At 38.7% G+C, this 25628-nt stretch overlaps 1 protein-coding gene across 3 annotated transcripts in view; it reads left to right on the top strand.

The window, feature by feature from the left end:
- Window positions 1-25628, top strand: part of ZSWIM6 (zinc finger SWIM-type containing 6) — a 113026-nt gene that overhangs the window by 62600 nt on the left and 24798 nt on the right. For all 3 annotated transcript variants that reach the window (XM_086479251.1, XM_086479250.1, XM_086479249.1), the window contains exons 2-4: window positions 1275-1631; window positions 11698-11846; window positions 12368-12518. In XM_086479251.1, the coding sequence (XP_086335377.1) occupies window positions 1275-1631; window positions 11698-11846; window positions 12368-12518 (657 nt within the window). The remainder of the gene's footprint in view (window positions 1-1274; window positions 1632-11697; window positions 11847-12367; window positions 12519-25628) is intronic.

The following is a 25628-nucleotide window of genomic DNA, read 5'->3' as shown; positions in this document are numbered from 1 at the left end:
GACTAGAGCTTTGTATGTATTTCCCTTTTTCCCCCACCTGATTTTCATGTGATACTGCTTCCTTCAACACACTTTTCTGGTATTTCAAGAATACCAAATCAGTTTTGGTCTTGGAGGGAGTGTGGGTTTATATCACTTCCACTATATGAATAGTTAACGTATTATACCTTACTTGTAGTGTCCATTGCAGATTTTATATGCACTGTTCAAGTTTAATACTGGTACAGCACGTGAAATTTAGTTGTCTTGCACTATATCCATGTCTCTGACTTAATGCCTGACCCAAAATCAAGGTCCAAAAGAAACACCCAAATTCTGCTATTCTGTGTTAAAGTATTGAAAGTCAAACCTGGGCCTTCATAAGTTGGGCAAACAAATGTGAGTTTAGGTCTGATCTTAAGAGTTTGATACCTTGATTCAACATGGTATTGTTGACTGGTGGCTTCTTTGCTGAGGTGGAATTCTTTCTTATGGTCTACTGTACCTTACAATTCAAGAGAACCTAGATTTTTGGGTTTTTGCCTTGTGCTTTGTTATACTAAATGGAAAACAGGACCATAACACAGACTTGGGAAACAACACGCATGTCTCATTCTGTGTTACAAGTCTGATATACTGTATATTGGGAACTGCAGCAGTTTCCATCTCCAAAGAGCTACACAAACATAGCTGTCCTACTGGATCACTTGGGTGAAGATGGGCTTTAACATAAGCTCAGCAGTGCGAGAGGTGAAAGCAAAGAGGTTCAGTGACTTGTGTCAGTGATTCAGTGGCAGAGTTCAGACTGGAACCTGGGTTTGTGCCACTAGAGTGCACTGCTTCCCTCTTATTTATTGAGAGAATGGTTAAATTTGTTGGTAGGTGCTGCAGGCTCCCTGGTGGGAGGTTTGGAAAATTACTGCCAACTTGCTGAAGTACTGGGACTTTCACGTTGGTTTTAATCGGATGCAGCTCTGCTTCTGCAGCTATCATTTACCAAATAAAGGTTTTTTCTAACTATCAAACTTTTATGAATGTTGGGATGGAATCGTAAAGAGGGCTTTTAAATTAGCCTTTACCCCCCCCCCCCCCCCCTTTTGATTTTTCCTGGGTTTGAAAGGGATACGTACAAAAGAAAGGGTTAGTTGTATTTGTAATTAAAGCATGTTTTTAATATATGTAATTTCTGAGAAATAGATGATGACTTTTACTTCATTAATGAATGGTTCTTGATAATGAGATAAAGTATTTTTACTTACATTATTGAGTTGTCTTTTCATTTTTCCCCTGCACAGGTTTCCACTTGAGTGGCACAGTGACAGAGCCTGCAATGCAATCGGAGCCAGAAACTGTTTGCAATGTAGCTATCAGCTTTGATCGTTGCAAGATTACCTCAGTGACCTGTAGCTGTGGAAACAAGGACATATTTTACTGTGCCCACGTTGTGGCACTGTCTTTATACCGAATCCGCAAGCCAGATCAGGTCAAACTGCATCTTCCCATTTCAGAGACACTCTTTCAAATGAACAGAGACCAACTGCAAAAATTTGTACAGTATTTGATCACAGTGCACCACACAGAAGTTCTGCCAACAGCTCAAAAATTAGCAGATGAAATTCTTTCTCAGAATTCAGAAATCAATCAAGTCCATGGTGAGTTTGATACTTGTTCTTCCTTTTGCTTCATTTCCTCTTTGGTTTTGAGCTTTTTTGTGGTATTGTGGAGTGTGACCTGCTGAGGTCCCTTCCAACCTGAATTATTCTGTGACTGTATAGTGTTTACTAAAGAGGATTCTGTTACAGAACCTTTGCTTCAAAATTTTCAGAAAGCAGTACTTTTTGGAAAAGATAAAAGAATTCTTAAGCAGTGAACCTGATATCTCCAGCGCTGTTAATATGTGGCCTCATCTGCTTTATGCTTGTATTTTGCAGCTATGAAAAACTGAGTAGTGGTGTTATTTGTATAGCCACATTGCTTAAAGGAACTATCTTACCAATGTCATCTTTTTGTTATTTTGTTATTTTTGAACTAATCTTCTGGCATTTTGATTGTGTAATTTTTTTTAATGGCAAAGCGTAAAAATCAAGTAGGTGTTACTGTTTTTTTTTCATTCATTAAATATGCTTTTATTATCCTTTGTGACTTGGTTTCTGTATGAAGTCAGAAATACAAAGCCTGCATTTCAGTGCATTTTCCTGTTAGTGCTGCAGCAGCCTAGAACATCACCAAAGTCCTGCTTTTTCTGCTGCATGTGGTTTTAATGGCTCTCAGTTTCTTGTACTGAACATCTTATGTTTGTTAAAGGGTGCCGGATATGACTTGAGGCTTCTGAGGTGGCTTTTCTATGGACCTTGTTGAACTGAAACCGGGTAATTGTGGGTTTGAGGTGACCCAGCTAGTTTATTAGTCCTGTGTTTCTGTAAGGTCAGCTGATAGAAATGTCCTCTAAGGTGACCGGAGCTGTAAGCATAAGGGCAGCTTGGAGGGGAAGAATAAGTTGTCTAAATATCTAAAAATATCTTATTTGTTTATTCATTGACAGGAAAAGTTCTTGTGTGTTAGATATTTAGGATGAACGACCACTGTTCCAAAAAATCTGCAATACAAACACAACCGAACTGCTTAATATTGGAGAAGGAAAAGCATGTGTGTGTTAGATACAGTGTAGGCAGAACAAAAGGAAGTCATCTGCAGCCTAGCCCCTCTCCTTAGGGTCTGCTGGTCCTGGCAGGCCCAGGCAGGCAGTGCTACAAGAAGGTGAATTTCAGAAGCAATGCTCTCCTTTGTCTTTTGGGGGCTATGGGGAGGCAAGGCTGTTTCTTTAGTTGTTATGGAACAGTGTGAAGGTGGTTGTCAGAGCTTCCTGGTGGTGGTGGAAAGAAAGGGAAGCTAAAGCAGATGCAGGACATTAAGCAATAAAGGAAGATGCTCAGATGTTGTAAGCTGAAGGCATGTAATCACATGAGAGTTGGTAATAGCCTGAACATAAGGAATTAAGGGGAAGGAGGAATTATGGTGAGTATGAGTGGCATAGAAGATTCGAACAGTCAAGGGTGGTTAGAAAAGCGGAAGACATGTGGGAAAGGAAGGGCAGATGATGGCTATATATGGCCATATTAGCTATACTATGGCTAATGTAAGAGAAGTGACAAGCTGTTGCAGAGAGTCTTTAAAATTAATCAACATTAGGTCTGTAATTATACTAATCACAGGCATGTTGGTCTGTCAGCTATTGTCTTAGTGTCAAAACATCTTATTACTTACTAGTATTTAAAGTATTTTTAGAGACATAGTTAATGTTTATATCACAGCCCAGATAGCAAAAAGACAAGGAAAGAAAAAACTTAAGTTGATGATCAATTATGAAATTTCACAATTAAGTAAGAGTAGTTTAAAGTTATCCACAAAACTAAAATGCTTCTTACACTTTTTGCAGTTTTCCTAGTAAATGAGACTGCAGTATACCTTTATTGACCGTTGGTGTTTCTTAATAAAATACCAAAAACTGAAGTAGAAAATCCAGGCAGCGTAAGAAAATAAACTGCTATTACCAAAGAAAGCCGAATTACAAAAGAGGATCTATAGGCTCATCCTGCTTTTCCTCTTGGACTCCTGTAAAACCATGGTCAGATTTTTTTAATATGTTTCCAATGCTGAAAAATTACAGAATTCTTCTAAGGAAAAAGTTCCACTTATGTAGCAAGTAAGCATTCTTCTGGGAGTCAAACTGTAATTCTGTTGTTTTGATCTCTAATCAAATACCTTAAATTAAAAATAATAAAGTTAGCCAAAATAAATCTGTGAAAAGTAACCAAAACAAAACTAACCAAACCAAAACTGTCTCTGATTCTAATAGTGATCTTAGAAGATCTGGTGATCTTAGATCTCCTGTGCTGCAGATGTTCAGTTTGCAATACGAAACTGTCCTGTAGACCTGTCTTGATTTGAATAGTCTATCCTAACTAGTGTTTGAAGAGGAATTATATTGAACACTGCTTGAAGGTACAGGTAAGTAAGAGGAAAAAATGTAGAAAAACTTGCTTATGAAAGTAAGAGGAGACCTGGCACAGAAACACCAGAAACAGCTTTGATCAAAGAGAATTACGGAATCTGGAGTTGGACGAAGAAATTCTTTTCAGTGTTACCTAGATGTCTTTTTCATTTCAGGGTTGTTTCATATAAAACTTCAATTTTTTTTTTTTCTCTCATGGTGGCTGTACTGGTTCTACTTTTCTTATGTTTCCAGTGATAGGCAAAAGAATCAGCTTTTGAATACTATTTATTTGTACTTAAGAAAGGTCTGGGTCTTTTAAGAGCTCTGACCACAGCAGTCTTGTTGACTTGCTTATGAGCTGGCTAGGGAGATGAAACAACTCTGCAGTACTTCCCTTTCACAAAAGATGAGCTGGATAATTGTTCACTTGCTTAAAATTCTGTCTTATGGAGCATTTGATGACTGGCTTTGGCCACCTTCCTTGTGAAGGAGGTTACTGGAGAAACTAGTGAAGTGAGTTACACTGATGACACAGGTTTTGAAATAACAAATCCCTTTGAGTTCCTCGATGGATGGTGCAGTATTCTTTGCTTCATGACTGAGCCTCACTGCAGGAAAGAATAAGGGGATCTGTTAGATGCACCCGAATGTGTTGTATATATTTGCTAACTTCAGGAGAGCAGAGTAATTTATTGGGAATCCTATTCTGTATTTGCCATGCTAACTTTCACTTCATGGTGATTACGTTACAAAAGGGTTTTGCATGTTTTTAGCACATAAAAGCGCCTGTTACATGTGAGAAGATTTGTTGTGTTCTGATTTTTTTTTCATGTTGCACTGCTACAGCTGTACATGTCCCTGATTGTTTCAAAACTGGAGACCTGTGAGGCCTAATCTTCTGTACTGAAGACAATTGTAGGTATTCATACAGATAGCCTGATGTCTGCACTGCGTAGCTGTTGGCTTCACATTGCGTTTCAATTTGGGGATGCTGACTCAGGAAGATGGATGTAGATTTGGATCCTGCTTAGCTGAGGCTTTCATCCTCCCTCTTAATTTTTGTACTGTTGTAGCAGAGGAAGCTGACCGATGTGTAAAGTTAGGAAGAGAACAGTCAGGATGACAGATCATCAACTGGATTTGTTATCTTGGATCTGTCTTTTCTTAGATATGAAACTTTCACTTAAATAAATGGATTGGAAGGTTGAACTAGCTTCCTGAGAATTTGAGTGGAAATAGGAAAGTAACTGCGAGATGGGGAGGGTGGAGAGAAGGTCTGTTTGCTTATTAATATCATGTTAGTATTGATTTGTTATGTGCATAGTGAAAAAGGGTCTGCCTTTTATTGGTACAAGGACAGCCTAGCAAACCAATTTCCTTTTTACCTTTCGTGCTGTGCTGTTTCTTTCCTGAGTGTTTAGAGCTGCTGTTGCAAGCTCTGCTCTTAGGAGAACTATATGGATTTCTCCAGACTTTCTCCCATTCTCTGATTCTTTAACACACAATATGAGTTACTCGTCAGTATGAAATCACATGCAGATGAGCTCAACTTTTAAGAAGGAGGACCTAGGAGAAAGTGGTTTTACTTTGTCTTCTCAGAAGCAGAGGTACCTGGGTGGTTGTTTCTGTATTTGTCCAGGAAGATATAGGTGCGTTCTCTGCAGACGTTAATCTGTAACTTTATTAGCAGTGCTGGTGAAGGCATTCAAGAAGGAAATGTGTGTCCAAAAAATTGCTTTAAAAGAAAATTCCGGAATATATAGTGCTGTGCTTTTATATCGTAAGTTCCAAAAGGCAATCTGGAGGTACAGGTGAATATGTGTTAATATGAACTTAGTGTGTTTAACTGAATTGGTGAAGATTTTTATGGAAAATTGTACGGTAGGATAAGACTGAGCAGCAGAATGCAATGTATTACTGATCTGCTAGGAGAGGGAACATTCAGCGTTAAAGAAGATACATTATTTAAAAAAAAAGATGGAATCTTTTATATGGCCCTGCTTAAACTGGCAAAATTGATTAAGAGACTAGCTGCAAAAGCAGAATGTGGGAAATGGCAGGTGAGTTTCCTTTCAAGAAAGATGAAAGTGAAGTGCTCCAATGCTCAGTATAATTGTTTACTGAACCAGATTTGGGAAGGAGAGAACAAGACTAGCCAAAACTAGAGAAATTTCAGAAACCCAAGTAGAAGTAAATAAGTAGTACAATGCAAAATAAAAAGAAAGATTGATAACTGCAAAATAACATGACAAAATAATTTATGAAATTAATGTTTTTAGGAAAGGTTTTTTCAGATACATTAAACAGTAAAATAAAACTTGTTATATAGAAAATAGTGAGATTTAATTTTGAGACATGGAAGGTAAAAATAAATGAAAATGCATGCTAGTCTGTACTGATAAGGAAGTTCCTCTATGTGCCACAAAGTAGACTTTGAAGCTTATTCCTGTATAATGTTTGTGAGACTTGGATTTTATCAGAAGAGGTTAGACATTGTCAGCAGATAAATTCATGCGTTTTGCTGTACATGCAGATGGAAGGGAAAGAATATTTGGGGAGTTAAAAACTTGTTTGGAGTTTATTAACTTTCCTAAGCAACTTTGTGTAGCCTGTCCTGTCTTCACGTTTTGTGTTGTTAGCACTGGCTGCTTCACAGCAATGGCTGTTTATCTTTGGTGCTGTGTACTGCTGAACAGGTGTTATATTCCACCCAAGAGTTCTGAATTTAAGTACTAGATAAAGTGGCTTATGTCTAAACTTTGAATCATGTGGGGAATTGAAGGCATAATAGTATTTTTGAATCATTAATTTTATGATCTTTGGTTTTATATAATTATTGTTCAGAATAATTCTGAGTTTATAAAATCAATTACTATGCTGTTGTGAATCAGCGTACAGCAGTATTGGTTTCTAGCTGGGACCATTCAATCTTTGCATTGTACTAAGTCATGCTTTTTATTAGTAATAGTTTTTCTGTATCTTCTTAATGCTGCTATGGGATGACATTTAATACAATTTAACTGATCTACAGTTCATTTGTATACTTAAATTAAGAAGATTTTTATAAAATGAAGTTCAAAGTTTCAGTGTGGCTATGAGTGAGTAATTTGGTATGATTTCATTTGTAGACAGCTCTTGTGGTACTTCAGAAATAAGGATCAGGCAAGCAGTTTGCCTTAAAGACTGCTTTGTGTTGCTTACCCAGATTTCACTGTTGATCTGCACCTGCGTAGTTCTGCAATATAGGCAATTCTTAGCTTGTTTTAGTCAATGCTCCTTGACTTGCTTCTACATAGTTTTCGAGGTTAAGTTCTCAGTATACCACATCAGTTCTTGAATGTGGTTGCTCATTTTGAAAGCAGTTACTCTTAATTGCTGTGTAAATGATCAAAGCGTGGGTTTTTTTTTTAAATGCTGCTGCTTCTTAGAACGTATAAATTTATTCTATTTACTGTGTAACCCGTTATGACCATAAATACAAAAGGCTGTTACCCTCTTCTCAAATTTTATTTGGGAGTTCAGTTTTACAAACAGTTGTACACAGTATTCCTGCTTTGATTGCTAAGACTGCAATTTAGTGATTTTAGTAAAAGAGCATGAGTAAGTGTGTATGGCTATATCTGTATACTGAGTATATATATATTTTTAATTGTATTTAACTGTAAGTACCTGATGTAAAACCTATTTCAAAGACCAGTCACGACAATTTTAAAAAGCCAGAGGTTGGAGGGAGGGAGATTAGTATGTTGGTGTCTATAAACTGACACAGTTTAATTACAGGGTTTAATATTTATTATAATTATACAGTGTTTTTCACTTTCATAGTTCAACTGTAAACTAATTTATCCTCATGACACCCCTCTAAAGCCCATAATACCTATCCCTAGTTTACAAGTGGGGAAAGGGATTTGGTCTTGGTACCAAACTGCACTGCAGAGATTAAATTCAGGGCTGCCCACGTTCCTCTCTGCAGCCAAACTGTCCATCTGTCAAAGGCTCATGGTGCCTGTTCAGGACTGTGCTGCACCCCAAGCAAAGCCATCTTTAAGTTAAACCTCCAGCTCTGCCTCGTGTTGAGCCTCAGCCTTCCTGCTGGCTATTGCTAGGGCTTCATCTTGCAGCTCCTAAGGCAGCTCCCTCCTGTTGCTTGTCCAGATAGCTTCTTCTCTACTTGCCCGGTCCCTTGTCTTCAGAATAAAAGTGGAAGCATAGAAATACTGTCCATTGCCCATGAGTGATCTGTGTTTGAATGGGATAGGAAACAGGCTGGATCAATTAATGTTCACTTGTTTGTAAGTGAACGTAGTGATCTTGAAATATGCTTGGTTGAGAGACAGGTGGATGGTTGTGTCTCAACCCCAAAAATAGGTGTGACGTGGGCAATAGAAGCTGAGGGTTTCCCTGCAGCACCACTAGGATGCCCGACTGCTGCCACGGTGTGAAGGTTAGGACTTATGCCCTGATTGTGCTATTCCTCAAGCAGGGTCCAGTACCTGGTTTGCAAAGCCAATTGTACGCACAGAGCTGAGATTTATTTTCAAATCTGTGCAGGAAAGGATGGTAGGTGGAAATTCCACAAAGCTAGCACGCCTTGTTGTTTCACAGTGGTTTATATGTCTTTTCAGCTACATAACTTATTTAATTACTATCCGTGCTCAGAAGGTATTTATTGTTATGCTCTACTCTAAAATGAAAAATGTAAGCTAACTTAGCTTACATATTTTCAAGGATTTTTTCCTCAAAAACATGTTTTTACTGATTGATTTGTTCTTGAATGTTTCCCTTTTATGAATCTGGCGGTTTTTTCTTGTTCAAAGGAATAGTCATTAGTAAGGTGTGCATTGCTGATAGACCACCTGGTCCAGCAGACATAACTGATCCTGAATCTTGTAAAAAAACAGGACTGAAGTATGGGAAAACAGGACCAAGCTTTGAGAAAGGAACTCGTGCTGATAGACCACTTGGTCCTGGATCTTGTGAAAAGCAAGGTCTGAAGAAAACAAAGTTTGCAAATCTTATGAGAATGTTATGAAAAACAAAGCCAAAAACCAAAGCTGAAAAACAGGGCCAGACTTGAGGAAAGTAAAGGAAGGAAAAATTCCATTACTAAAAGAGGAAAAAAAGAAGGAAAAAAAAATTTCTTTACTTGCTGAACATCAGTTGGACATGCCATCTCCATGCCTTGTTAGTCCATGGCTATTGCTGAAGAATGCCGATGATGCTGAAAGATCAGTGAATTACAACTGAAGCTGGTGTCAGTTACATGTATACTGCAATTTCTTTATGTGTCCTGGTTAAAAATTTTGGTCATGCTGAGTGTAGTCTATACAAGGTCTTGTAAGGAAAAATCACTCTTGAGTCAGATGTATCTGTAGGAATGTGCTGAACAGCATTGTAGAGCTCAGACCCTAGCTTGATGTCTTCAGCTTTTACAGTATTCTAGCCTACTGGTATGAAAATAATGCTATGTAAGTATAGGAATGTTGAGCTCCTGGAAAAGGTATATTTGGGATCATGCTGGGAGAAGGGCCTTGGTGGGGGGCAATGCTGCTGGCCCTGATGCGGTGGATGCCCTTGTTCCTGTAAATGAACCCGGTTGTTAGAATCTGCAGTAGCTGTCTTGAAATTTAACCTTCTAGTACAAGCTGACCCATGAGCTTTTGGTAAAATGTAAACAGTTACAGAAGGAATTTTGTTTTTTTCCCTAAATGGGGAAGCTTAGCTGAGGAATCTTGGGCTATTTTTAATTCAATTTAAAAGTAGCCATACCGAGATTATTTAAAGACGAATCCCCACTGAAGTGAAGGATAAATATAAGTGTATTTTGTATATTGGTGCTTTTATGTAGTTCCCTTTCACAGGTCTTTTCTTTGTGTTTTAGAGCAGTGAAATATTTAAACTATTTGCAAGGCGATACTGCAAACTTGGGTCTGTGCAACAGCTGCACTGCTTGTTCTCGTGGCTTGATTTCCCTTCTCGTTCTTTGCAATTGAAGACTTACCAGTGGGTGTTTTGTGTAGCTGACTGAATTGAAAGCTCCTTAAAACTAACATACTAAAGATGGAAGCACTCACAGAAGAGGTTTTTCATTCCTTGGGTTTTGTACTGTTTTGGGCTTGATTTCTGTCTTCTGAGACACTGTTATGGTTCCTGTGGAAGGCAGGAGAATTCATTCACATCTTGAAAGACACGATTTCTTATTAATCTAAACATATGTGTGTGTGTGTGTATATAAAATACCTATATAGCAGTGCAGTGTTCCCAGCTGTAGGCTCTGAAGTTGGAGGCAGTTTAGGACGTTGCTGAGCTGGAATATTTTTTTAGTCTTTCAGCAACTAGTAGACAAGACATCCCTCTGAGCCTTTAAATCTTCTGGTTGTATTTTCATTGGATAAAGATTTTGGCATTCCCTGCAACTGCTTAGAAGCTTCACCTGTAAGGCAGAGCTGCAATTGTGAAATGAAGTCCTGAATCAATAGAATCAATGTTTGATTCCTGTATACCTGAAGAGTTGTAGCTATCTTTGCTTTTTAAGCTCTCAGGACTTTGAAAAATCAAGTTTTTACAATTCTGACTGTGTAATAATCCTTTCCTGCCAGTATCCTTTTGGTTTTGGCTATAGAGGTAACATGGACTCAAATTTAAGTGCTGGATTGCGTAACATGATTCAATTTCTAACATCTTCTCAAAACCTAATTGAGAGAGAGATTACATAGTTGCGACAAGCCCAAAATCAAAATATCTTGAGTCTCGGGCATACTTAAAATACCTCATATCTGGTATGGTGATGCACTACCTTGAGTTGTTTCCCTGACAGTCTAGAAGAATGCTTTTCAGCCTTTTCAGTTTGAATACTTTTTAAAAAATATCCAGTGGAGGTGCAGTCATCTTCAGAAAAGTACAAATTGCTAGATGGTGCAAGAACTTGTTGTAGTTAATTTTGTCAGCCTTTAGAAGAGGGCACCGGTGGAAAATTACTGATCTCACTGCAAAATTTGAGTTAGAGCAGCCTGTGGCCAAAGCACTGCCTGATGTAAATCCAGTCACTCCAGTTCACACTAGGCGAATTCAGGTAGAGTTGCTCTGAATCGACTGTGCTCATGACATTGCCTATGTAAAAATGCCGCTTTGGAAGCGCTACAGTCTTACACAGCTGTAACTTGTATTTATGATGGAAATGCCTTTAGTGCTTTAAGACTCTGGATTTGTTTGGAGACTTTTTTTTTACTCTGTTTAGCTTTGCAGAGCCATCACTGCTCAGAGGCACCACGGTGATGATTTTCCTCTTGTTCATCCATAGCAGTGCTCACAAGCAGTCACTTAAACCTAAGCAAGATTGCTGAAGGTACAGGAATTACACAGGTGTTTTGGGGAGCGTGGTTTTAACACCACAGTTGTAGAAATACTGTGCAAAGCCAAATTTTCCTTGTAAAAGCATTCTAGTATAGCGGCTGAGATGGGAGGAAAAAACCTCACCTTGATGTTAATGTTTTGTTATAATAATTACTTATTTGAATACTTCTTCATAGACTGTAATTTCTAAGTGCTTAGGACTACTGACGAGAAATTTAAGTATATTTAAAAGAATGTTTAGATTAAAACCAAGACATCTAAAACAGGACAAAAGACAAATCCAAAAACCTCTGCAGTAGTCCTCTCCCCTGGACCCATGAACCTGTCTTCTTTATATAGAACATAATGATTTCTTTTCTTGCTGTCTGCAGGTGCTCCTGACCCAACAGCGGGTGCTAGCATAGATGATGAAAACTGCTGGCATTTGGATGAGGAACAGGTCCAAGAACAGGTTAAACTTTTCCTCTCCCAGGGCGGATACCATGGATCGGGGAAGCAGCTCAATTTGCTTTTTGCAAAGGTGTGTTGAGTACTCTAAACCTTCCTTTTTTTTTCTCTCCCTGTTTCCCAAGCCAGTCTGTACTTGTTCATGTCTTACTGAAAGTCCTGTTGTTATGAAACAAGATAAAGCCTTGGGAACAGGATGGCAACTTAATGAATTGTACAGCGATGGACGGTAATCTGATGTGTCTTGAGATCACTGTCAGGATATGAAGTAACGTTTCAGCCATCTGCAGCTTTGCTGTTCTCTTCCTTCCCACCCCCAAAATGTTGGAGAAACCTGTAGAAATTAGTCTTGCAGCAGTTTGCATAATACACCTGTGGATTACTTGTGGAAGAAGTGTCTTTGAAGAATTGCAATGTGGGACACTGAAACCAAAAATCATTAAAATTGGGAAGGCAGACTATTTTTTTCTACTTGTAGATTTTACATCACATACATAAATTACATTGCTTGTGGAATATTTAACACTGCAGCATATTGTCTGTGCTGTGATTTCTTTGTTTTTTCGAGCTTGTACTAAAAGACTTGTTTCCTAGGTGCGAGAGATGCTAAAGATGAGAGATTCAAATGGAGCTCGCATGTTGACTTTGATAACAGAACAGTTCATGGCTGACCCTCGTCTGTCGCTTTGGAGACAACAAGGAACTACAATGACTGACAAGTATAGGCAGCTCTGGGATGAACTGGGTAAATGCACAGGCTTCAAAATCATTTAGGTGTTCGTATATATAATGAGGAAACAATTATATATTTGGGGTGGAGAGAAACTTTATTGTGGTACTGGGTAAAGCTGATTAGAGTTCTGCAGTTTTGCTTGTTCATTTAAGGTTGGGTGAAATTGAATTTCTGATGTACAGTGTGAGACTATTGCAGTTGGAGGAAAGGAAGCGTGGTATGAAACAAGTACAACTACAACAGGTTGTAAGTACCTGAGGATCTAAAAAGAGTAAAGCAAAAAGTGGAAATGTAGCTACACAACTGAGGGTAAGTTATAAGCCACTAGCGCTAAACTGGAAAGGCTAAGGAAGAAATCGATTCACAACTAGAGAGAAATAGAAGGCAGAAAGTGGAGATTCATTAAGAGTATGAGAAGACAGCAACAAAGGAAAGTAGAGGTCTATTACTGAACAGGAAAGAAGATCAAAGAACAGGGCTAAACCAATTAACACCTCTTTACAGGAAAGGTCAGTTGTGACCAACTACATGACTTAGTTGTACAGTGGAGAGAGGAACACGGGCTGAAATGGGAAAGGAATATTTAAACTGGTAACGTCTGAGGACACTTGCTCTAAAGTGTTCCAGAAACTTGCTAATACAGCCTTGAACTACTGCTTCAGAAGTTCTCAAAATCTATAGGTATTTGTAGTAGGGAGGGGAAATTCAAAACAACCTGAACATAAATGTCACCAGTATTTTAAAGATGGGTAGGTGTGTGGGAAGAATAATAAGTAACTACAAGGGTTGTTTTCCTAGGTATAAGGTAGTGGAACAAGATACTAACCAGTTGATGTGTATGTAGAAGACAAAAAACCAATAAAAGACAACCTAAATTATTTAAAATACAATGGTAAATCTAATTTGTTTCTCTAAAAAATAATTCACTGTGTATGAGTGAAGGGATTAATGTATATATCTTAGCTGTAGTAGGGTTTTGGGTGCTGTTTTGGAGGCTTTCTCAAAGCAAGCTGAAGCCACATAGCCTGAACGGAATTGCCTTGTGATTCATGGAACTTGTAGTTACCTGTGCTCTCACTCATCTGGAAAGGCACTTCAAGTCTAGACTTAGAGTCTACCTTGGGATGTGTTCTGGTCAATATTGCTATGCCTGACTTGTGGCATGGAACATAGAAATAAATACCAAATAACAAACAAAAAAACCTTACAGATGGTGCCCAATGGGACTTTGTCAACCCTGCCGAGAGCCAAGGACTGTAATGGTCTTGATATATTTAAAGGTCCAAAATCAAGCTAAATGAAATTAAGTCCAAGCAAGAATAACATGCTTCATTTAGAAAGGAAACATCAAAAGCAAAACTTAAGTTTTCCACTGTTAAAGATTAATGACCATGATTGATTGCATGTTGACTGATGGGACTGAGACCGGATATAACCCGTTTAGCATGAATTATGTTCATTTGAAATTAAGCATTAGGCTAATAAAGCACTACCTGTCTAGTTGAGATCATAGACTTCTGTGGTGGAAACCTGTAATATCAGAGCAGGCAAAGCTCTGTCAGAGAGAGTGTAAATATAACTACTTGTCTTCGAAGGTAACAACCTTTTTAGTATGTCGTTTTTATGATACCTTGGCTTGTTGAGGAATAATAGTTTTTGCCAAGCAGGGCACTTGCTTAGCTGGACATGTATGCAGCATAATTGTATCCCACCATACTGGAAACTGGAGGGTCTCATGCTTCATTGCGTATGTGGGTTGAGCTGGTAGGTGGTGGGAGAGGCAGAAATGTGTTCCCCATCTGTTACCTGTAGCAATCTTACCACATGCTGCCAATAAACATAAAAGGTTTTGTTAAAATTTTCTTAGTGGCTCCTCTTCTTGTTTCATCAGTTTTGTATTAATGTCACTTTCTTGACAGCACCTCTCTGAAGATAGAGGAGGTAGATGCCTGCAGCATCGAAAAAGCAATATTTTAGATTAATTGAATTGATGACTTTAACGCTGTTTAATCAGAATTATAGGTGCCATCCCGAAAAGCCACAATGTAACCTCTAGCCTCACCACTACTTCAGCTTCTGTATTTGCAATCTGAGGCAGACCATGTTCTTTCAGTCCTGGACTGCACTGCCACTTCTAACAGTATCAAAATGTGTTGATCATGTAACCGTGGTTTCAGTTGCAAATACATTTCAATCACTTCAGGATTGCAGCAGGCTAAGGGTAGAACTTAACTTGGTTCTTCCACCTCTAGCTTGTATTTATATTGCTAAACTGTCCCTTTCTTCCCCACACCAGTAGGATTCCTTCCACTCGTGCTTAGCAAGTTCCTTCAAAATTGCTGTTGATTCGATGAATCTCTGCAGATTGACTCCTACCTTGTGTGGAAGTTAGAAGCTGCTGCCATGTTTTTGCTAGGATTTCATCTTGAGTTCCACTTGACTTGAACACATTCCTTTTTGCAGTGGATCTCTTAAAAAAAAAAAAAGTGAATGCGTAAAAGTTGAAGATTTTTAAGGGAGACCAGAGTTACAATAGCATGCTGCAGGAGGAGCAAGATCCCTGGCAACTTATGATCTGTGGCAAAGAACTCAGACATTGAGTTTAAGGGGGTGATGTTACCGTTATGTTCTAAAATAATATTGGCTTCCTGTCTTGTCATCTCCTTAGGATGTCAGAGAAGGGAGTGAGACAGACCTTCGCGTACTTAACTTTTTGTATTATGTGTTCAGAGTAATCTGGGAGTGGCCTATATATATGTGTCTTTAAAAAAAAAAAAAAGGTTTAATGTATGATCTCATTTATTTCACAGGTAAATAGCAATTTAAAATTGTAGTTACAGAGAATTTTAAGACATAAAAAGTGTGTAACTACAGACTGTGCTTAGTAAAGGCATGCTTGCTTGCCCTGGTATGCTGTCTGCCAACTGCTTAGGCATATGGCCACTTTGTCGGTTCCATCTTGACGTAGGGTTTTAGGCATACTTAAATACCTTCAGCTTTACTTCTTGAATGGTTCACTTGAGCCTTTAGAACTTAACTGATGCTTCCTGCCTGGCATTGGTAAGGGTACTGGAAAGACACAATGGGGTCTGATCAGAGTTCTTGCTGTTCACAGTAAATTTTTTACTTCAGTAGAAGTCAGATTTGGTTTAAGTGTGAAGGTGCTGATTTAAAAAAACCCCACAACTACAAACCCATCAACAACAAGGAAAAAAAACACCAAAAACCCCACCCAAAACCCACAAATACTTCACCTCTAAATATGAACCTGGTGATTTTCTAATACAGATTCCTAATTCTTAAAAGCAATTTACAATTCAAAAGCCTCGAGTTAACAAAGAAACCTATTACGTTAATTAGCTAGTTGGTTTTTAAAGCCTTTAGATCAGGAGGAAGAATATGGTAATTATGGTCAGCAGATTCCCTTGTTGTACACCAAACAATGGGTTGAGCTAAATGCTGCTCTAAGGGTGTAGTATTGGAAAGATCAAGATTACAGATCAAAGCTATAAGGCTTGCTGATACATTTCTCATACTAGCAGAATTTAGATGCAACTTCAGTGATGCACTGGTGAACACTTCCAGCTTTCCACAGTAATACATGAATGTGCTGTTCAGAGTGGAGTTGGAATTCCTCATATTGTTGCTGTTTAAGTGGTATCTTGAGGGTAAATTTCACATGCTGATCTTCAGGTGTTTAACTCTTGGTGACCATGATGGAAGACTTTAGTATATCAGCATGATTAATTATCTGAAGCCCCTTGCTTGCCTTCTTAATTAAATTGCATTGGTAAAATGGGGAGATATGGAAATGCACATTAAATATGTGCTGATACCTGTTGAGCTGATATCTCTTATTTGAAGAAGAGGTCAGTTAACCTTCTTTCTAGTCTAGAGGGGAAAACATGGACCATGCAGTCTTACTCATAAGAAATTAACTAAAAGTTGCTTGTTCTCTATAAAAGTGAATAGATTTCCTTAAAAAGGGGAAAATTTGACTTTGTGCCCCAGCCCAGGGATCATGATGGCTGTGAGGCTCTGCTTTGGAATTAAATTTGAGCACTGCCAGATGCCAGACATCGGGAAGAGGCTGAGTTTTGTCGGCAAATGGGATCTGCAAGTTAATTGGTGTTTTCTGTTGGCTTCTGGCTGTGAAATGAGATTGGAAGCCCTTTAGCCACATGGATAATACAGGACCTGAATACAAATGTCACATGTCACCATCAGGGCCCACTGTGAAACAATAGTGTTCCCACTCGAACACTGCGCCATTACAGATCATTTAAATATGGGGATTACATTTAAACTAAAAGCCCCATTTGCCTTTTACTGCAATTTAAATGTCCTCTTAGCAAAAGCTAAGTGACAAATTAAATGAAAAAAGTGCCCACATTTTTAAAGCTGTAATGCAAAACAACCTTTTATTGCTTCTCATGTGCCACGAATGAATCATTATACTTGTCAACCCTAAACCAAGCCATAATTGGAGCAGCTACTGTTATCAAAGCGGGGCTGCTCTTGTGACAGTTTAATAAAGCTGAAACTGTTAAATTAAATCCCAGATGCGTAATCTGATGAAAGCAGTCAAGTAGAAGAATCTAAGACAAGTATCTACTGCTTGGTGGAGTGATGGAGCCCAACAGCTTGTCAACACGTAGATTACAGGATCAGATTTTTTTTGTGAACTACCATTTTCAATATCTTTATATGCTCTTGCTTGCCTTCATGGTGAAGAAACTTCATGTAATTTGCATGTTTCAGAACAAACATTTCTAGAAGATTTCCTCCACTTTGATAGTTAAGAATTGTTTAAGGGGGGAAGACCTGGTTTGGTTTTGGTTTTGTTTTTTTTTTTTTTTTTAATCAATGATGACTGTGTTATGATGAAGAGGGTGTGTCCAAAAAGCTCTCACAAGGCGGGACAGCAGATAAAATTGGCATATGTGTTCTGGGGTTGCATCACGCTGATAGTGGTTTCTGTTGGTCCTCTTATTTTATCGTGCTGAGAAGAACTTAAAAGGTATTCTGGACTTCCAGCTGCATAGCCTCCGCATTTTAAGACATAAGCTTCTCCTGTCCATCACAACGACTTGTCATCTAAAGTAGGAACCTCTCATGATATTGCCATGAGCCTCATTCATGGGTTAAAGCTTTCCTGGGTGACATCCTTAGAATTCTTTCTGTTAGGCATACTTAAATAGGTTGTTATCATAAAGGTATTTCCTGAGCACAATAACATACTTTTGCCTTAGTGGATCTAGTAGTATTAGTCCTAGTAGATTTTCACTAGCACTTTGTGGGCCAGTTTTTAAATGTTGGAACAACCTGATGGTCTGCTTTGAGTTCACATTTGCTAGTATTTTGGCCACTTTCTGGATTACAGTGATACATTTATGTGTTAAAACTTAAAACTAAAACACTATTTTACAAGGTCATGTCATGTAGTGAAATACGATATATTTCCTGAAGGATCATCCCTAAATTTTTGTTAGTAACACTTCGCTCCTCATCTAAAACTTAATTCTAAATGTTGTGTTTAGGCAAGGAATCATTATAGATTAATCAAGAGAGATTTAATTACCATTTGCCATAAGCAAGCTACTGATTGAGTCTTAAATAATACATTTTTCATTTGGAAACAATTTCGATTTGTTCAGATAAAAGCTTGTATTCATCTCTAGAAAATACTGAGTTAGATTCTTTTAACTTTAAGTAAATGAAGCTATTCTCCACCTATGTTTTTATCTCAGGCATTCCTTCCCTTTGCAGTTAGAGAGACAAGCTTGTATGAATGGGACATGCCAGCTGTTCTAAACAGATTATCTCTGCTTACTACTTAAGTGGAGGGGAAAAAGGACAAAAGCAGCTAGAGTTTTTGCCAGTATGCCCCTAGAGAAATTCGTTCCTGATGCCAGATTCGATGACTACTTTAGGGCTACTATGAAAAAGAATCACTGAAGTTAAGCATTCATTACAGTTTTGGTGCTCTAATACCATTTTGCTGGAGCTGCATAGTTCAAGCAATCCTTTTTTTTAGGAACAGTATGAAGTAGAAACATTCACTTTTCCCCATGTCTTACGGTATTTCAGAAATGGTACAGCAAAGCTCAAATTTCAAATTTGAGTGCCAAGATTATATCCATATTTCCATGATTTCTTTGAATGTCCCAAGTTCTTATTGCATCATATTCTGCCTTAAAGCTCAGGAGAGTACCAGTGACCTACACCTGTAAAAAATAAAGTTAACTTCAAATTTCTAAGTGTGGATTAATTAGTTGCACATAGTGCATTTCTGGCCTTGAAGTGAAAGCTGTAGGAAGATCTGTGTTTCAAAGGAGGTGGGATGCACCATGCTTTGCACCATTTCCCCTGGTCTTTCATTGTGGGACTTCTACGTAGAGTGATATCTTACACGTATTTCTGTCTTCAGCTGTATCATATCCAATAGGCTGTCTTTGCTTAATTGGTAATCCTTTTCTTATTTGCATTTTGTTTAGTCTTAGCTGCTGTGATGTGGTTGCCATACAGTTATAAAACACGTGTGCCTTCAGTTCATACACTTAAGGATACATCTGCTCTTTCACAGAATAAGCTGTTAATATATGTCAGTGTATTTGAATGATTTGTGCTATTGGAGGCACTAAATTAACAGTACTTCAGAGTTAGCATTACCAGGCAGTTTTGCTGCTCTAAGGCCTGAGTTATGGATGACAGCTTAAAGAGATTGCTGTCATGGCCCTAGAGTGTCTTGGTTGTGCTGTCACCTTCTTTTCCGATGTGAATGAAGCCAGGCTGCAGTTCTGCAAAGATGTATTCTGTCCATCTTATCTGTGGATGATTTCCTTCCTCCTCCATTATTGGCATGTGCCGTAATGGTTATTTGAAATGAGAGTATATGAGCCAGAGTATGACACTAAGTGTGAGCTGTATAAGAGGGTGTTCTTTCCTGTGGCATTTATCAGGTTTGAGGAGTAACAGTGAAAGTAATTAACTTTAGTCTATAAGCATAGCTCAAGGGGTTTATTTTTAATGGCATTCAGAAAGTTTGGGTTTCCATTTAGTTCATTTGGTTGGAAAGTACTTTTACAGTAGGAGCCAAATTTCTTGAAGTAGCCACATTAAAACAGTTTTTGAAATTTTTATTCTGAAGCTGTTGAAATTGTTTACTTCTAAATGTCCTAAAACATTGTTCTGTATTGGAGCTGGTGCAAAACTCATTGTAGCCCTAACTGTAGAGTTGTGACTGCCAAGATTAAGGGCAGAGTTTTACTATGAGCCCAAGCTGGTACTTAGCATTTATTTTTTCATTCCTCTCACTCTCTATTTTTAATACTTTGGTAGCATTAAAGTGCCATTTAATTTTCCAGTACCACTTCTAGTAAATACCAGAGCTGGAGAGGAATTACTGAATCTTCACTGATCTCTCTGAGCTTTACTGTGGTCCAGCAATCTAGTCTTGTGATAATTTCCTGGAAAAAATAACTGAAAAATCAGAAAGATGTGCAAGAATCTCGGTCTGCTCCGATCTGTCAAAGCACAGCAAAGGAAATCTTTCATCTTTTAAGTTGCCTACATAGACTGAAAAATGAATAGGAAAGACATATCCACCAGGCAAAGGAAAGGTAGCTGAAAATCATAATTGGAGCTGGATAAATTTAACTAGAAATCTAGAAATAAGCATAGAATTTCGAGTTGTGGTAGCCAGGCAGTATGTCATCTAACCAGGAGCTGTGCTAGATTCTTGCATTAGAAATCTTAATTGAAGTGTGGTCTTTATGTAAAAACTCAGCAATTGCTTTTGGACTGGAAGATGAAGGTAATCCAGGAAATCTTAGAATAGGAAGGAATTCAGACTAGACAGTCAGACTGTTTTCTCCTGACAAGTTACAGTGGGTCGTTTACATTCTGTGAGCAGATCTATGGCAATCATACTTTTTTTCTGAACTTCCCACTGTGCAAGGGAGTGTTTGCACTTGCTCCTCCACTTTTTTTAAGAAAGAGGTATTTTCATCCCTTTCTTTTGTATCTTTTGTCTGATGAACTTACCAAGCTTTCCAGTTTTGCGTCTTCCTAAATTAACGGTAAGAGGAATTATAATGAATTATCTCAATGATAAATTCGAATAAAGCACCTTAGTGTATTTATAGCTAGTAGTCACATTAAGTTTTCTTCTGAAAATTGTCAGAGTCTCTCAAAATAGACTGTGACTGCTGTGAGTGTACTACCAGTTAAAATATTTGATAAAATATGTGATTTCTATTTTTGGCAGGAGCACACTTTGTGCTCACCACCTAGCTGTAAATATTGGCAACTACTTAAAATTGTGAAGAATCATATTAAGATACTCATAAAGGAGTGTTTTTGTACTATTTGTGCTAGTATTAGCAATGCTTTTACCTTCAATTGATTGTCTGTGAACAAGTGAATGATTTTGTGAATATGAGGGAAGTTACTCTGTGAGATTCACTTGCAGGTACTTTATGCTTTCCTCTGGCTTTGCAGACTAATAGCCCATGTCTTGCTACAGTGATTAGGTTGTAGGGTACTATAGGTGCGTAGAGGGGCATCTAATGGACATGTGACAGATCCTAAGTGCTCTGTTAGGGATATCGTGGTGTTAGGCTATGATACTGTAAACTGCACCTTTCAGGCAAATTTCTGTCCTTATATGAAACCCTTTGGTCAAATGGCAGAGTGTCTGCAGAGATGCAGTAGTTTTAAAAACAAACTCAGAGGCATAACCCAGAACAACGGACTCATACAAAATGACAGAAGTACTTGGTTAGTTCCTTTTTCCATTATGCTAGAAGTTGAAAACATAGGAATAGGAGAGCACAGAGATACTTGTCACACAGAGATAAAAGCAGATAGTTGATGATAGTTAGAACAGAATCTCAATATGTAAATACAAGTTTCCTTTCATCAAATTCATGTGTGCGTTTAACCCTTGGAGCAGCAGTATTCAGCAAGAGGGAAAAGGAAACTTAAGGAATTAGGCTTTCCTTTTGTCCCTGGGTTACACCTCTGCTCCCTCTAATGCACATTCGGAGTTTAGTGTGCAGAAGGGCAATGATTCCCTCTTGCCATCAGTGCTGCAGGTAATCTATTGCATTAATCAGCCAGCTAGTGTGAAATGCATGGGGAGTGATTATACTATCATACACAATACAATCAGCATGAAGCACTTGTCAAGACCAATACATCAAAGTTTAATTCAGTAATAGAATGAATTAGAGCAAAATGAAACATTCTGTTCTCCAAGAAACACAGCACCCATAGAAAGCGTTTTTTTTTCTGAAGGCTGCACAGAGAAACCAGAATGCATTAAGGAATTGTTTTTATGAATAAAATTGCAATTTGGATCCAACCGAATGTTGAGAGTACTTTTCCTTGGGGTTCTTATCGAGAAGAGCACTGAAGTGCTCTGCCTATCTTCACTATTCCATAAAAGCAACTGTTTAATTGGAGCATTCTCCAGTGGGACTTCTGATTATGCTTTGTTCTAATGGAGATCTCTCTGTGTTTGGAGGAGGGAGGTGGCTTTGCCAGTCATTCTGAAGGCACTTGTCCTTCATGTTGAGAAGCAATAAATACCATACACTACCTTCCTTGAAGTTTCCAAGTGGCTGTCCCAGTGAAGGTGTGTATGTGTTTAAAAACCAGATACAAACCACTTTAAAATCCTTTGCTGACACTTCTACTTTAAAGGGGTCATATGTTCTGTTTCCTAGTATTGTTTCTATTCTGGCACTTCCAATGCTGGAAAATGGTGCTTTTGTAATAGATTAGGCTCAAGTGGGGCACAGTGGCAAGCGTGCAGCAAGTGCTGAAGTTGATTTGTCTGTTTCAAAAAGGGAAGGATCTTGATTGCCTGGTTCTATTTTCTTTGAAATGATCAAATGCTACTAACCTGGTAGCTTATGGGGATTTATCTTTTAAGAAAGATGAGCATTAACGGGAAGGGCAAAGAAATGCCACAGAGGTATGCCTCTGTTTCTTACATATTTTAGTTTTGCAAATGAATGGATTGATCTTGAGTATATTAAATGTAGAATTGCAAACCAAGTCTCAGCCATTGATTACACAGGTATTATAAGTGGAGACATGCTGACCCAACCTTAGCTGTGCTAGCAGCCCTGACAAGGTAGCATAATACAGGAAAAGCAGATTTCTTGGGAAGACGCTAGTCAAACAGTCAAACAGAATTGTACACTGGATCTTCAATCCATGGTCAGTGTCCTAGCCCACCACTAAACTGTTTCCATCAACACCTTACCGTTTACAGGGACAGAAGTAAAATATAAGGGGATTTGTGAAAACTGAGCATTGTTTCATGTCTTGGGAGAGTCTGTATATGTTTCTGGCACTTCCTTTGGCTTCATGAATACATGTATACACAGGATGTGTAATTATTACAACATCTACTTTTACAATGACTGAATACTTCTCAATCCTTTTCAGTTTGTGTATTTAAATCCTAATCAGTGTAAAGGCATGATATCCCTTTCTCCCACGTGAATTCAAAGGTATGGATATCTACTGAGAAACACAAAGTACTGATGTTCCCTTGTATACACAACGAAGGCATGCATTGTGTAAAGCAGTAATGTAACCTGTTTTTTTTGTGGTGTGATGCACACTAAAGATGAATGACAACTGTGCAATTTCAAAACAAGGGCTGTCTGATCCATAGGTCTGTTTTGGCAAAGCTGACTTTTTCCAGGTCAAGAGGATTAGCATTGAACCAAAATAGGTAATTCCTTGCTGCAATATGACAGTTCTAATATTCATTCCCTTGTGAAATTAATATCAAATTGCAGTTGTAGCATGTCTTATTTTCCAATTATCTTTTGGGCGGAAAATTTCTGTATATTTTGTTGTGATCGTTTTGCCACTGTGCTGTGAGGAGTTTTGTATTGGAAAGACATAGGTCATAGTCAAGGGATCCGAGTCAGAGCTTTGCTTTCATTTAGTAGCATGTAGTTCAGGAGGGGTAGATGTGTCAGCCTGCTCAGAACCAGTATGAAGGTACCTGCTGCCTGGGGAAAGAGAGACAGCAAGAAGAGAGCAAGCTGTGTTAGAAAAAGAGAGTATGTAAACACAAGCACATTCTTTGTTTGGAGTTTTTGTTTCCATTTGAGACATTTGTTCATGTTGCAGGTAGCATTGGTGACATCATTAAATCTAGTCAAACAGGTAAACTTCAGAGTGCCAGGAATGTATCTTGGGAAACTTCTTTTGAGTATAGACTGTTGCCAACAGCAGTTTCCAGGCTGAAGTCGCTGGAAATAGATACCTCCCCACAAATTACAAGTAGCTGCCCTCCGTTTTTCTGTAAGCCTTATCTGTAGTAAAGTGTAGGTGTTAGTGTGATCAGCAGTTTCCTCTTATGGGAGCCATTAGGCAGAAAACAGAGAATCTCTTCTTTGAGGCCAACGTAAGCCTTCAGGTTGGTGGTGACATTTAAGGGCTAGCTCAGGGGGGCTTCCACTGAGCAGCATCAGAGTGAAACAGGAAGAATATCCTCCAGGCTCCTTCCAGTTGGCATGTGGTAAAAGTCTGGGCACATGTGAATATTTTCCTTAGACTTTTCAGCACTAGGAGCAGGACAGGAACCAGTGAATTGAAAGAGCCACAATGGAGCAGCTGTCAGGGGAGGGGGAAGGCGCTTAATGAGCGGGAGGAGGAAGAAATGTGAGTGCAGACAAACGCATACACACTAGGGAAAAACAAAGAAAAGAAAATCACACACAAAAAAAGCCCAACCGAAAACCCTAGAAACCCAAATAGGCTGAAGACTGTGGGGTCACTGGCATTATGCATCCTTCTCCCAGATGGTAGCCTTTGTAGCACTACAGGAGCTGAGCCTGAGGCTCTTTCTGTTCTGTTCTCTTCTCATATGGGAGTTTTGTCTCACATTCCTCTTCCTGCAGGGAATTGAGCAGCCATGAAAGCTGGTCGAGATCTCGGATGTGCATGCAGCTCGCCCTGAAATCACTGGGAGCAGGGTGCAGTTGGGCTCTATTGAAATTTTAAGTTGGTTGTGTGGGGTTTATTAGAAATACACTTGTCCTTGTGCTCATTTGCATAAAAATAACCTGGGTTTCTGAGACAATCATTGCTAACAATGTAGATATGCTTGACATAGTTTTCCTCTTTATACCAAGTTAGTTTTAAAAGGTTTTGGTACTTTGGGATGTCTCTTCCCTCTCCTGCCTGTTAGATGTACCGCACACATAGCGGAGCTTCTGAAGAAAGAGTGTGAATTCCTTTGCCTCTAGTGGTGTTTGAGATGTGGAAAAAGAAAAGGCCACTCGTTTTGTAGGGGTGTGGTGTAATCAGTAGTGTGTGTTCCGCCTTGAGGTATGGTTGAAATACTTAACAAATGCGGTTAAGGTATTCCACTTTGTTTTTGCTTCCGTCTGAAAACACTGGGAGTCTTGTTGCAAAGTATTAAATTGGTATGGGGTTTTGTTAGTTTCTCTTTTTTGTACATGCTGAGAGGTACAGTATCTCCTTGGTGTCCTCAGGTGATACTTTATTTTGAAAATAAATAAGCAAGCCCAAGTTAACTAGTCTCCAAGGCTTTCCAATATGCCCATCTACTGTTTTGTTTTGCAGATTGCAGGAAATGCAGTCATTCTGTCTTGGGCAGTGCTGAATGCATTGATGCTTAATGATAAGAACCAGTTGTAATTTGGCCCTAGAGAGCGAAGTGTGTTGAGAAGTGTGGCTAAAGAAAGAGATATGGTTTGATTTTAAAATAAGTTTTTAAAAGCAGTGTTGGCCTTACTTATTCCTATGGCAAGTGTCAGACACTTAATAAGACCCAACCCAAAACACTTACTGTACTGTGTTTAACTACTGTGCAGTAATAATCTGAAGTAGCGTAGTGTATCTCAGGTTCTGCACATATCATTTTTTGTTGTGGCTTTCGGGTTTCTTTGATATTACTTCCCCGTTCTATGTTGGTCTGACTAGCAGGGGACTCGCAACCTTAATGATCAAGCTGTGTTTCCACTGGCTTCTGTACTGTGGCATACCAACATGCTGAGTTACTTTAGGAACGAATGTAAGGTGATGGCCTGTGCTCTGGGTGTCCATCTTGCATTCTTAGTTGGC

This window comes from Leptosomus discolor, chromosome Z (genome assembly GCF_034619465.1).
Source record: "Leptosomus discolor isolate bLepDis1 chromosome Z, bLepDis1.hap2, whole genome shotgun sequence".
In the NCBI taxonomy this organism is placed as follows: Eukaryota; Metazoa; Chordata; class Aves; order Leptosomiformes; family Leptosomidae; genus Leptosomus; species Leptosomus discolor.
The sequence above is the reverse complement of the archived record's forward strand: the minus strand, read 5'-3'. Positions and strand labels throughout refer to the sequence as shown.